The sequence below is a fragment of the Talpa europaea genome (genome assembly GCF_964194135.1).
Source record: "Talpa europaea genome assembly, chromosome: 12".
Taxonomy (NCBI): Eukaryota; Metazoa; Chordata; class Mammalia; order Eulipotyphla; family Talpidae; genus Talpa; species Talpa europaea.
This window is the reverse complement of record NC_140079.1, coordinates 72160639-72174447: the sequence shown is the minus strand read 5'-3', so window position 1 is coordinate 72174447 and position 13809 is coordinate 72160639. Positions and strand designations below refer to the sequence as shown.

At 48.7% G+C, this 13809-nt stretch overlaps 1 protein-coding gene across 1 annotated transcript in view; it reads right to left on the bottom strand.

Moving 5' to 3' along the window:
- MAD1L1 (mitotic arrest deficient 1 like 1) overlaps positions 1-13809 on the bottom strand; it is a gene marked incomplete at both ends in the record, with an annotated part of 349706 nt that overhangs the window by 148536 nt on the left and 187361 nt on the right. Inside the window, one exon of the mRNA XM_084250129.1 lies at positions 10778-10918. Within this exon, the coding sequence (XP_084106255.1) occupies positions 10778-10918 (141 nt within the window). The remainder of the gene's footprint in view (positions 1-10777; positions 10919-13809) is intronic.

The window sequence follows — 13809 nt, the reverse complement described above, 5'->3', positions numbered from 1 at the left end:
AGCCAACCATCATTGAAAATGATGCACCTGTCACATCGCCCCTAGCAGGAAGTGCAGATGGAAGGTCCATGACAGCCCTCAGGGTCTGAGATAGAGTATAAGAGGGTCCTGGATGGGAAGTCGAAGCCAGCAAGCAAAGTGGGTGGGGTTCCTGGGGGATGTGAACATGACAGGAGAGGAGACAGGAAAAAGGCAGAGGTCTTCTTCATGGGATTCAGGGCGAACCCACACCCCACCCCGCTGCCCAGGCCTGGAAAGGGAAGAACTCAGAGCTACCGAGACCAGGAAGGAAGGACACCTAGAGAACACAGACACGTCTCCTCTCACCTACCCTTCACAACAGACACCAGGGTCAAAAGACACAGGAACACACCTCTACAGCAAAGACACGCCGGGACGCCAGGGCCCTGAGCAGCTCAGGCAATGGTTCCCTAGAGAATTCATCAAGCTCCTACACTTGGAGGGGCATAGGGGCTCCCAGCGGGGCACTGGGGGAGCCTCTCAAGGGAGGAATTCCTGTGAGTCTAGAAACAATCGAACATCTGCTTTTGGACAAGACAGAGCAACAGGCTCATTGCAAGCTGAGGGATTTTACTGTGTATAAATCATATTTCAATAAAGTTGATCATAAAAAATTTATATTTACAGATAAGGAAGAACAAAGCTCTGAGAATGGGCCCTAGCCTCTTCCCATCAACAAAGTAACACCAGGAGAGGTCAGTTCTGTGCCAAGAGGCAGGGGCCTTGATGTCTGTGCCTGGGGTGCAGGTACTATGGCTGGGGGGGTGAGATTGGCTCACTTCAAAGTTAGGACAAAGTGAAATCTCACACACTCACTCTCTCTCTCTCTCTCTCTCTCTCTCTCTCTCTCTCTCTCTCTCTCTCTCTCAGTAAGTTGGGAAAAACAACCAATCTACTTGCCCAAATGCTTCAAATGACCCTCCTATGCCAAAGCTGAAGGCCTGTATGGACTTCAGTTTTTTCAAATATAAAATCAAATATTCTTCATTTTTTTAATCAAGTGAGAATTCTTCCTTGAGAATTTGTGAAAGTTATATAATTTCTACCCAGAAAAATATCCACAGTAGGAAACTGGGCCCACGACTGAGGCAGAGGCTGGTGGGGTTCACGTGTTAATGTGGGGGGTTGATGCATGTTGCAGCTCAGGTCCTAGGCACTATCACTATTCTGCTACTTCTTACCACACTCACTAACAGCACTGCGACTATCACCCCATCTAGACACTGAGCAAAGCCAGATTCACCACAGCAAGGAGCCCTGTTCTGGCTTCTAGAGAGGACTGGGATGTCCCCAAGGGGTCTGGCTTTTGGTTTGTAAGGAATTCTAACTGTAAAGGAATTTGAGTGGGAAACCTGGCTTGCTCAGACTCATGTCACTAGTAATATCATCAAAGGTCAAGGACCCAGACGCCCCCACACAACCGGATCTCTTAGAGTTCATTTAGACCACTTAGGCCCACTGGGACGGCACACAGAACTTGGGGATAAAGAAAAGCAGCAGTCAGAAGATGGTCAGACTGGAGAACCACCCCACAACACCATGTGCGGGCCACACCCACAGCAAGACAGGCGGCAGCACCAGCCAGCGGCTATTTCCAGAACTCTGGCCCATTGTTTTGTTCTTTGCATAGGAACCTTATGCTAGAAGCCAAGCCCCCACTCTGAGCACATTTCTAAACCTTGCCAGACCAGAAAGTGATGGGACAAGATTCCTCGCTACAGAGTGAGGCTCCGTCCAGTCACAGCAGACCTCCTCTACTGCTTTCCCTGACATGACTCTGACCACCAGGGAATCATACCTTCTTCCCTGGATGGGCTGGGTTGAACTGTGTCCCCTAAAGACAGGTGATCTTAATTCCAGAACCTATGAAGGGGACCGTGTTTGGTAATGGGTTCTTTGTAGATGTAATCAAGAATCTCAAGATGGTCTCATCCTGGATTTATACTGGCCCTTCAATTCAATAACAAGTATCCTTATAAGAGACAGGCCAAGGGAAATCTGAGACAGAGACCCAAGGAAAAGGTCATGTGACGACAGAAGCAGGATGGGAGAGCTACAGCCACTAGCCCAGGAATGCCCAGAACTGCTGTGGTGACCAGATACTACCAGGACACCAGGAATAGCCCCCCTCACAGCCTCAGAAGGAAGCTGCACCCTAACCTCACATTTCTGGCCTCCAGAACTTACAGCAAATTTTTGTTGTTCAAATGCCCCTGACTTGTGGTCATTTGTTACAGCAGCCCTAGGAAGCTAATATGCCCTCCAGTTCTGGCTTACCAGGCATGAGAGCTATACAAGGTGCAGGGTCTGTGGACAAGAAGGCATTGCAGAGGATTTCCCAGAGTGCAGTGGTGGGAAGGAAGACCCCATAGCAGCACTAGAATTCCATGCCTTCTGTCACAAAACTAAGGAAAAGGGCAGCACAGAACCCTGCCCACAGGACCAGTCACCTTCATTTGGGTTCATCCAGACATGGCTAGCCACATCCCCACCCATCAAGAAGCACAAGATTGAAGGAGACCTGGGAAAGGAAAGAGCAGACTGGCAGGTCTGTGATCCCACAGGGGCCACATGGGGATAGCAGCAGGGTTCCCATGTTAAAAGGGAGGGAGACATGCACTCCTGTCAGAGCAGTTGGGCTTTCACAGAGGACAGAGACGGAAGAGGAAGGGAGCCACTTTTCCGAAACCCCATGTCCAGTTCAGAGCTAAGCTGGCAGCAATTGCAGTGAAAAGCTGAGCAGTGAAAACCACCAGTGAAAGCTGAGCAGCACAAGCCAGCAATCGCAAACCAGAGCAAGCAGCTCACCTCACTGGGAGTTACTGTAACCAAAAAAACAAGCATGATGCCATTCCACCCACCTGGTCACTGGAGGAAACATCTGGTACACAGCAGATGCCCAAGAAGTTCCCTCCCAAAGGAAACACATTTCATTGATTTCTACCAACTGCAGACAGATGCCCCTTGAGGGCAGTGACCAGAAACAACAAGCCCAAGGGCCATGGGCTGTCAAGGACTCTCATGATTACATCTCAGCCTGGCTGGTCCCTTCAGGGATCTAGACAGGTGGATAAGGGTGGAGCTGACTGGGAAGCGACTCACGGAGGAGACACAAGAGAGAATAGTGGGCCTGTTCCAAAGGGTCTGAAACACAGGGCAAGTGTTCCAGAAAAGGCAGCATGTTCAACACATGAGGGAAACGAGATGTGGAGAGTTGTCACCATCACACAGCCCAGAAAACCTCCACCTGAAAGGAGGACACAGAGTCCAGGTGAAGATGAGAGGAGAGGGTGAAGACCCACAGAGTCCCTGGTGAGGACACACAGTAGACAGCAAAGACATAGTCTTAGATGCAGAGCCCCCAGTGAGTGACCCCAGAGCCCATGGAAAGGAAAAGAGTCCACAATAAGGTCAAGGAGTTGCTGCAGCCACAGAGCAAAACCTCAGCTCTTCTGTCCCAGGTATGCTTGTTTTCCAGCCAGGTCCCTGGGAGGCCCCGTGTGCGCAGACACGAGCCCCGGGCCCATGTGCTATCTTTATCTTTGCAAGATAGAAGCTGCAATGAGACCTCAGTGGGGCTATTTTTATCTTGAAGAAGCTGCTGCCAAAGATCTAGCCCTGAGCCATTGCAGGACTGGCCTGCAGACAGGAACTACTCACAGGGACTCCCCATGTGCCCTACAGTGGAAAGGCTGGAGCCCATGCAAGGACCCTCACCCCCACCAGGGTCTCTGGTCCCTTGCCTCTCTGCTCGCTTTACACGTGGGTTTGTGACAAAGTGTAAAGGAGGAAGCGACATTGCTGGTCAGTCATCTCACAGGCCCTTCCACATGGCAGAAGCAGACCCACTCATGCCTCCTGTCAGCAGTGGCCTGAGGGACAGAGAAGAGCCCTAGCCAGCATGAGCCATTCTTGTCATGGCTACAGAGCACACATGCAGGCAGGCAGCCCACATGGCCAGGCAGCCAACCCAGTATTGGGGGCACTGATAGGCTATCAGGACAAAAGCTCCCACCCACTGATGCAACTGAAGCAGGTGGTACCTCTCCCAGACGAAGTTGCTCAGAGGGCCACAGTGGAGCATCCCGCAGTGGAGATCTGTGCAAGGTAGCGGTCCATCCTACTTGGCAGCCCTGGAATCTGTGGGCAGTGGATCTCAAAGTGTGTGCCTGGCAGCAAGAGCTGCAGCCCTGTCTAAGAACTTGTTGATAGTATACTGTTTGGGGCACTGTCCCTCTCCCTCACCAAGGAGACAGAACTTCTGGAGGAGGGTCCTATAAGATGTGTTTTTCCAAGTGCTCTAAGTGGTTTGGTGTGCACTAGAGTTTGAGACCCATCATTGCAGTGGTTTAATTTGAAACCAGAAAAGCAGATACTAATCCCAAATTTTCCGTATGAGTGACCTAAATGGTGGTGAGCAGGAGCTCTCAGGTTTCATGCCCCCGTAGAACACTGACTTAGACAACCACCCACAGGTGAAAATAGCAAATATCCATGAAAGTAAGAGCTAGGTTTGTTTGTTTGTTTTTTTTTTTTGAAACATAAACAAAATTGACAAACCTCTAGCTAGACTAAGAAAAAAAAGAGATGACTCAAATAAAATCAGAAACGAAAGAGGAGAAATTAGAGCTGACACCACAGAAATAGAAAGGCTCAGAAGAGACTATTATGAACAATTATACACTAACAAACTGGATGACCCAGAAGAAATGGAAAAAATCCTAAATACAACACAACAAGTGAATTACAAAGAAACAAACTCTGAACACACAAAAATAATGATTAAGGAGATTGAAAGTGTAATCAAAAATATCCCAATGGAAAAAAATAACCAGGGTCAGATAGTTTTAAGGATGATTTTTACTAAACACTTAAAGAAGAATTAATTCCAATCCTTTTTAAGCTCGCCAAAAAATTGCAGGGAAGAGAACATTTGCAAAACTCATTTTATGAGGCCAAAGTTTCCCTGATACCAAAGCCAAATAAGGACACTACAGAAAAGAAAGTTACAGGCCAATATCCTTGATGAATACAGATGCAAAAAATCCTCAGCAGAAGGCTAGATGGACTGTTAAAGATGGACTTTAACAGCATGTTAAAAGGATCATACTCCATGACCCAGTGGGACTAATCCATGGGATGCAGGGATGGTTCAACATATGCAAATCAATCAATATGATAGACCACGTTAACAGACTAGAGGATAAAAATACGATCATCTCAATAGATGCAGAAATAACATTTAACAAAATTCAAGATCCCTTCACAAACACTTTCAACAATTAAGTGCCGAAGGAATGTACTTCAACATACTAAGGGCCATATGTGACAAGCCTACAGCTCACATCAGATTAAACAGTGAGAAGCTGAAAGTGCTCCTCTAAGGTCAGGAATAAGACAAAGATGTCCACTTTCACTGTGTTTCTTCAGCATGGTATTACAGTACTAACCAAAACAATTAGGCAAGAAAAAGAAATAAAAGGCATGCAAATCAGAAAGAAGTAAAACTGTCACTATTTGTTGATGACATGATTTGTATATTAGAAAATCCTAAAGACTGCCAAAAAACCATAAAAACGAATCAATGAATTCAGTGAAGTTGCAGAATAGAAATCAACACACAAATATAAGCTGTATTTCTATACACTAAGAGTGAAATAATCTTAAAAAATAGAACTATCATGTGATACAGTAGTTCCACTTCTAGGGGAATCCAAAAGAAATAAAATCGCTAACTTGGAGATAGCTGTGCCCCTATGTTCACTCCACATTATTCATGTTAGCCAAGATATGCAAACAACCTAAGTGACTGTCAATGGATTAAACTGATAAAGGAAGCATTTAGACACAATGAAGACTGGGCCTAAAAAAAAATCAGACCCTGTCATTTGTGACAATATGGATGAACCTGGAAGACATGCTACCTGAAATAGGCCAGACACAGAAAGACAAGTAACATATGGTCTCACTTACGTGTAGACTCTAGTCTCTTAGATCTCAACTCTCTGTTTCAAGACTCTTCACTTTGCTTTTATCTTTTTTTCTTACAGGAATCTAAGAAGTAAAAATCACAGACCAAAAAGTAGAATGGTAGTTATCACAGGGGCTGGGGGTGGGTGGAAATGGAGAGATGTTGGTCAAAGGGCATAAACTTCCAGTTAGAAAGTGAATAGAACGTGGACACCTAAAGCACAGCATGGGGACTGTAGTTAATGACGTATTTTATACTTGAAATCTGCTAAGAGCAGATTTTGTGTTCTCACCAAAATGAATGTTAACTATGTGAGGTGATGTCTGTGTTAATTAGCTGGATTGTGATAATGATTTCACTATGTATACATGTATCAAATCATCACATTGTGTACCTTAAATGTATACAATTTTGTGTTTGTCAATCACACTTCAGTAGGTTGTATCTCTACAAGCTTAATTATTGCACCTTTGAGGCATCATTTACCATCTGTAAAATGGGAATGTCATTCCCACCTCCCAGTGATGTTATGAGAATTAAACAAAATATTGTAAGAGTTGGCACAGCACTACAGCTCAACAGACACCACTGTGGTATGCTGAAAGGCGCCTCTGTCTGGAGTAGAGGTGGGACCACACAGAAGGGCCTCTCTCATGGCTGTCAGCCCTGAGCTCTGGAGCAGGGCTCCCACTGATGCCGAGCAGGTTCTTGCTGCACCCCCTTTGCTCACGCCTGCACACTCAGACGTCATGCTCTTATACAGGGGCCTCCACGTGTCTAGGTTTCTGGTATTTTCTCCCCCTCCTCTCTAACACATTGCTGATCTTTTAACTCTGTTTCAAGACTTCTCACTTTGTTTTATCAGGCTTTTTATAGGAGCATCACCTAGTTCTTCCAATAAAAGCAACAAATAGATACATTTGTAAGAAAAATACCCTGGACTGACTGGTGAACACCCAGGGTTCAAGGCTGCTCCTCCTAAAGCCAAGTCACCCACGCAAGGAAAGGACACTGAAAGTTCTGTTCTGCGTCCCCACAGAAGCCACAGGGGGAAAGTGAGGGTGGAAGCATTAGATCGTCCATCTTTCCCTAAACTGGAAGTCAAAAATTATTTCGGATTCACTGCAATCTGAAATTGGGATTTTCCACAAACCTCCACGCAGCCAGCAGCACCATAATCTGTTTTAATTAAATAAATTGGAAAAACAAATCAGGCTGATATGTTGAATCAAGGTGGCATGTGCTGCATATTTATAGCTCCATCGACAAGAGGATTCATGACATATGCTACCAACTTCTGCAGCCGCTTTATTAACTGGAATAAATAAAATCCAAGCAAAATGGTACTAACTTCACCAGAGAAGGGCTACTGGGATTCTCCCAATCTCAATGCTTCCAGTTTATTTTACTGAAATGTTTTTGCCGGAATCAAAACGTGTTCCACATTAGAAACAACCGATTAAGCTAAATGGGTGAAATGCAAGGACTCTGGAAAGAAGTGAGGAGTTTTTAAATTCCCTGTGTCCTCACTGTGTGCCTCACACTCCCACCCCACCCCTGCCCATCCAGTGAACCAGGGAACAGGTAGGTCCAGTGGAGAGTAGTGTCCCTGCACCCGGAGAGAATGTCTGCCACGTGGTGGCCAAATGCAGGACGTAGGACACTCTTGCCTGAGGTTAAGACTAGGCCCTGGGCAGGCCTGAAGTTTCTCCATTCAGCAGCAGGGTGCTAGGGGTCCTGGGAAGAGGAGCTAGAACAGGGGACTGAAAACTACAACCATACCTAACCTAGCCTTGCCATCTGCTTTTGCAAGTAACACTTTCCTGTGTCCATGGCTGCAGAGCTGAGGAGTTGGGACTAAGTCAGTGTGGCCACACTGTCTCCAGGATTTACTACCTGTCCCTTCAGAGGCAAGTCTGCAAACCCCCCTGAATTTGAAGAAGAGCTGAGGGGTGAGAACTGGGGTGGAATGATGGATCAAAGACTAGAGAGAGGCAGAGACAGGTAAGTGAGAGCAGAGGAGTGAAGACAAGACAGAACAGATAAGACATATAGACAGGCCATAAGGAAAACAAGAAAGAAGGGGAGGCAAGACTGGAAATGAAAGGGGGAATATGTGTAGAGACAGGGAAAGAGGCAGAGAGGAAAGCAAATATTCCACAACCACTAGACCACCCCGAATTCCAACATGCTAATGACAGCTCCTCCCTCCGATCTCCCCTGGGCCTTCCTTTCAGGCCAGATACACTAGTTCAGCAGGCAGGGAAACACTGTTATCTGAGAGCTACTGGCTACACAGTCAACCAGGTGGGCTGCAAGGTGTTTTCCCAGCATGCACAGTGCTCTGTGGCTCTTTAAGACAAACAAGAAGAGTAACTTTGGGAGCTCATCATTAAGTGAGCGGTTCTCGGCTGCTCATCGTGAGCCGCCACAAGCCCCCCAGTCAGTGCTTGCAACTCGGCGAGTGACAGATGAGCTGTCTGGGAGGCACTAAGGAACCATTAGCAAACAAGCTCTATAAAGTTACGTAACTTCTAGTGTGTGTCAATATGTGATGCTCAACTAATAAACTTCTGACAGACAGCTTGAAGCAGCTTATAAAGCTGCTCTCCAAGTAGTTTTCAGAGCTTCTAATATATACAATGCTACTGCTTTACAAAACAGAAGTAGGAAGGCCTGCAGCTTCAGCATTAAGCCACTCTCTCTTGGAAGGTGAGGTCAAGCAGGGAGGACCCCTGGCTGTTCCCTTCCCTGGGGTGGCACAGAGGTCTACTTCTGCCAAACCCCTGCAGGCCCAAAGGATACAGGCCTTCTCCGAAAGTTGCTTGCAGGAGAGCCAAGGCTGGGAGGGTAGAACTGGGAAGGTAGAACTGAGGCCACAGATCCTGGCTGAGCTTAATAGGGCCAAGCAGCAGCAACTAAGGGGGAGGGTATGCCCCCATATCCTGGGCAAGAAGGGGGCCTGGGGCTCCTCTCTGAAATGCAACCCCACAGCTGAGACTGACACCCTTAAACTTTGGGACTGCCTGGAGAGAGCACATGTAAGGAGCAGGGCTGTGCCACAGTAAAGCCAATTCACAGTAGGGCCTGGTGTAGATCATGGCAGTGGACAACCGGGGGAGTAGGGGATGAGGAGGTGCAGGAGAGGATAGAGGGCAGCAGGAGGGAGGGATGCTATCCTTTTCCCAGCATAGGTTCCAAGAGAGGGTGCTGAAGGAGACAAGAGGGGGGTCTGAGAAAGACCCATAAGAAAGAACTAAGCGAGAAGTGGGGGGCTTACTGGGCACTGTCCCCATCCCATCCATCAGGAGCAGTTTGTCTGCTGCCACCTGGTGGAGGCTAGGAGGCACACAGTTCTCTTAAGGGAGTGGACTCAAGCCCTTACTGCAGAACTGGGAAGAAGACCAGGCATGACCCCCAGGGCACTGAAGGCCCAATTTCTACCCCCATTTCCCAAAGGGGAGGAGTTGCTGATTTCCTACACTAGGAGGCACTTAGCCCCTCTTCACCTGACTCCAAAGACTCCAAAAAGGCAGTCTGGCAGGCCTGGCTCAGGAACACCCTAGAGCCAGCCCCTCTGATCTTTGATCCTGCCCTCAGCCCCAAAAGAAGTTCAGGTCCAGGGGAGCTCTATGGAAGTAAAGGGGGTCTATTATGCAGGACATGGGTGTCGACACACAGGGCATGTCCATATAGCCAGAACCACAGTTTCGAAGACCCCAGGCAAGAAAGAGCCACAGCTCCCAGCCCCTTTGGCTCCCCTGGGATGGCCTTGCAGGAAGGGCAGGCCTCAGCTCCAGCAGTAGTGCCAGCATCCAGAGCATAGAGGCTGGGTTCCGGGGTTGCCTCAAGATGGGGGAATCTAGGGAATAGGAGCATGTGGGGGTCTCCAACCAAATACAAATCTAGGGTCAGTAGGACCTGGGTGAGTGGGAGGAAGCCAGCAATGGGCTGGTCTGCTTCTGGAGAGGCCCATCAGCACACATATCCAAGAAACAGTGGGGCAGTGGTGAAAGCCAGGACTGACAGAGCAGCCCTGTCACCCTCCTCTGCCAATGCCTCTCATCTGGAGAGGAAGCTGGTGGTGGACTGCCAAGGTGACTATCATGACAGAGGACAGAAGTCACTGAGCCTATGCTGTTCCCCACCTCTCTTAATTCTCCCCTAACTCCAACAGGTGGACAGGAAAGTCAAGTGACAGCTGCCACCTGCTGACCGCAGAAAGGAGAGAAGGGAGCCGGGGCAGTCCCCGGCACACCGGGCTGATTATCCCCGTGCAGGCAGGCCTCAAGGGGAGGATAAGGAAATGAGAAGAAACGGCTCCTACAGAGGAGGTCATGCTTCAAGCCTCAAGGCTGTGGGCCAGACCTGCAGGCCTTCTAGGTAAAATAGGGTGACACACTAGTCCGTGAGTTTTGAGGTCACCAACAGCTCCTTATCACCCTGACATACAAAACACCAGAACATATGGCACTGGAGTTGCCCAAACTGCCAGCCTCGTAACGAACTGATTAGAGTGCATATGGCACGCAGACAGGAGAGATCTCTCAACGTAAAAAATGCTGGGGACGACGGAAGGTGTCAGAGTCTTCCCTGCAAATCGCTCTTCATTAATGTTTCATACAGAGCCAAATGTGTTATAATAAAATGGCTATTAATGCACTTATATTTATGATGATTTCGCTCAGTGGAGTTGGAGTTAACCTTGCAGGGCAGGACTGCAGGTCCCATACGGCAGCACGAGGCCAGCATGGCTCAGGTCACAGCCCCATCCCGCACACTCACCTCCATCTCCGAGCTGTGGGCGTGCACCTTCTGCACCATGTCCTCGGCCTCACGCATGCGGCGAGTCAGCTGAGGTGAGTATTCTGCTGGGGTCAGCTCGCTGTCGTAGGACCCCAGGATGGCACGCATACCATCCCGCTCCTGTGGGCACAGAGGGCAACGTGATCAGCCTGGGTGGGCAAGGGTGGTGATGTGATGCTGAGGGAACATGTGTGCCATTAAATGTTCTACCACTGAGTGGTACCCACCTGAGAAACACGTAACAGAAGAGATCACACAGAGATAGGAGCAGGAATCAGGATCAAGTTTGGGGGACAGGCCTTCATATGGGCTCTCAAAGAGCCCAAGTGGAACACTCAGCAGTGTTTGGATTCACAGTGGCCTGATAGACTCCTCTGACTCTGTCCAGCAGTCCAAGACTGGGCCTTCTAGCAGCCCAAGCATGGCCTATTCCCAGTGATTTGGGGAGTTCACTCTGACTTCCCAGCATGAGCTGCAGGGGTGCAGACCTGCAGAGCTCAGAGACCCACAGACCAGCAGTGACTGCATGGTCTGCAGTGCATGGGTGTGGGCACCCTTCCCAAAGCTGCTGTATCCCTTAGCTCAGCATAAGATTTCTACACCATTCCAGCCCATGTCCCAGGTCAGTATGACTTTCTGAGACCCATCAATCGGGCCCAGGGAAATAAAAGTGGAAGGGTAATACACCAAGAAGCAGGTTCAAATCCCCATCTTCCCATGATTTCTGACCCGGCCTTTGACCTAGCAGCACTCAGAGCAAGTTTCCCAGCAGCAGATTCAGCAAGTGAGGAGAGATGCCTCTAAGCAAGGAGGTGGCAGACATCCCACGGTACTAAGATGCCAAATGCTTTGACATCTGCCTGGAGTTCTCTACAGGGCCTGGAATCCCCATGAGCTTGTCCTTCTCTCAGGGAGTCCCGCCATGCTCATGGATGCCTGAGGCCACGACCCCAGGCCACAGGCTTGTCACAAAGCACCAGCCCGCCAGCAATCCTCAGTTTCTAAGGCAAAGGATGGGTTCACATAAAGAGGCAGCTTGGGTTGTAGGGACTGACATCAGAATGAACCCCTGGAGCTATACTGAAGTGCCCACTCAGTGTGCCTGCCAGAAATGGTCATTAAGGCCAACAGCCAGGAAGTCAGGGCCCTAGGAAAGACAGGAGACTTCTCTTAAGACACTCAAGAGGCCAGCAGGAAGGTCAGTGGAGGCCAAGGGAGCCCTGAGTTCAGAAACTGAGCTGCTCTGACAGGACTGTGTAAAGGAAGCACATATCCCAGGACAATGGTACACAGTCCCCTGTGGGCTGCCCACTGCCATCTCTCCTTCCTAACTCTGAGGCGGAAACCACAAGGATTAGTTTCTTTTGGCTCTAAATCTCAAGTTTGGATAAAGAAGACCTCGTCCCCAACAGCTCAAGGCACAGCTGAGGGCCAGCGCCCACCCTCCTGATCCCCCTATCACCCACCTCTACCTGCTGTCACCACAGACACTCACAATGGGCTACACAGAGAAAGTCAGAAAGCTGTCTTCAGAAAGCTTATAAGGCACTACTCTTCAAACCTTCCATACTGTATATGTCCTGGGGCTCTGTGACACATCTGCTCAGATTCAGCAGGCCTGGGGTGGGTACTCAGAGATGTTGATGCTGCTGGTGCAGAGGATACACGGGGAAGCAAGATAAAGGGTAGGTCCCATGAACTCAGTTCCCAGGAAGGTTTCTCTGAGACCCAGATGTAAAGCCCAGTCCTGTCCTCCTCAAGTTCGGTAAGCTGATGCCTGTGTCCTGTCCCTTTCTCATGAGCTGGACAGTCAGCCCATTGCAAAGGACAGCTGCGATGATCAATTCCACCAGATGAAAGAGCCAGCGCACCACCCTGTAATGAGATCCACAATGGCAGCAGATGATTTTATCCGTTTTGGCAAAGAGACCTCTACACATTCACGGATCCCAGCAGATATTGGGACAGCTGCTGGAGACAGGCCAGTTCACCTTGGCACTGCCCTGCTCTGTGCACTGGACAGATAGCTCCCTCCCAACCAAGGCAGAGGTGTTTAGGGGAGCTGTAGGGACACCCTCACCAGCCCTGGTTCAAAAGCAAATTCACAGACCTGGGGAGCAAGACCTTGGGGTGAGACCTGGCAAGTAAGACCTGAGCCACCTCCAAGCAGGATCCAATGCCCCCTCCACTGAGCAGTCTCTCCCTGGTGCTTTCCAAGGACCCAGAGCCCAGGGAGAGACTCACCACTGCTCAGCCCCGACCCCTGCCCAAGCCCTACCATCGAGGAGGATGCTGGGGCTGACAGGAGCCCCCGAGTTTTCTCTCAAAAGTTAGCGCTCTCTTGTGCTCACGAGATCAGATATGGTCATCGCCTCAGCAAGGACTTCATAATTAGTTGATGACAAAAAATTCAATAAGTAAGAAATTAAAGTTACAAATCCAACTGGAACTGGTCACATACACATGGAAAATTTGTTTCCACAGGAAAGTTTATCGAGTGTCATAATTTTATTGAAATCCTATATCTTCCCATTGACTTTTATGGTTTGGAGCTGGTTACCAGAGTTATCATTACCAGAACATCGACATCATGCGAGGCGCGGGCAGGGGGATTTCCTTTCATAAACAAGCTGTAATTGTCTCCTTTATTGACCAATAAATCTTCAAAATGCTGCCTTTCACTAGGCTGCTCTTCTATTACACTTCCAGGCTAGCAATAGCTGGCAGAGAGGAAAATATAAAATTGAAAGTTTGTTGTTTGTACCTTTTAAAGAAATTGTTTTGTCATTAGTAGTAAAAGAGCAAGAACTGTTGCTGGTTTGCTTTGATAATGACTTTTTAATGAAGTTGCTTCATTTCCACCTGAGCAAATGCTGGTGATTAATCGCTGAGCAAATAGGCACCCAGTCTGTGCAGAAGGCGCCTCCACAATGCTCAGAGAGGGTCACTGCACAGCACTGTTTCCACTGAGCACCCCCCAAACAGTCCTGTTCTTAAGCAACCACATCGGC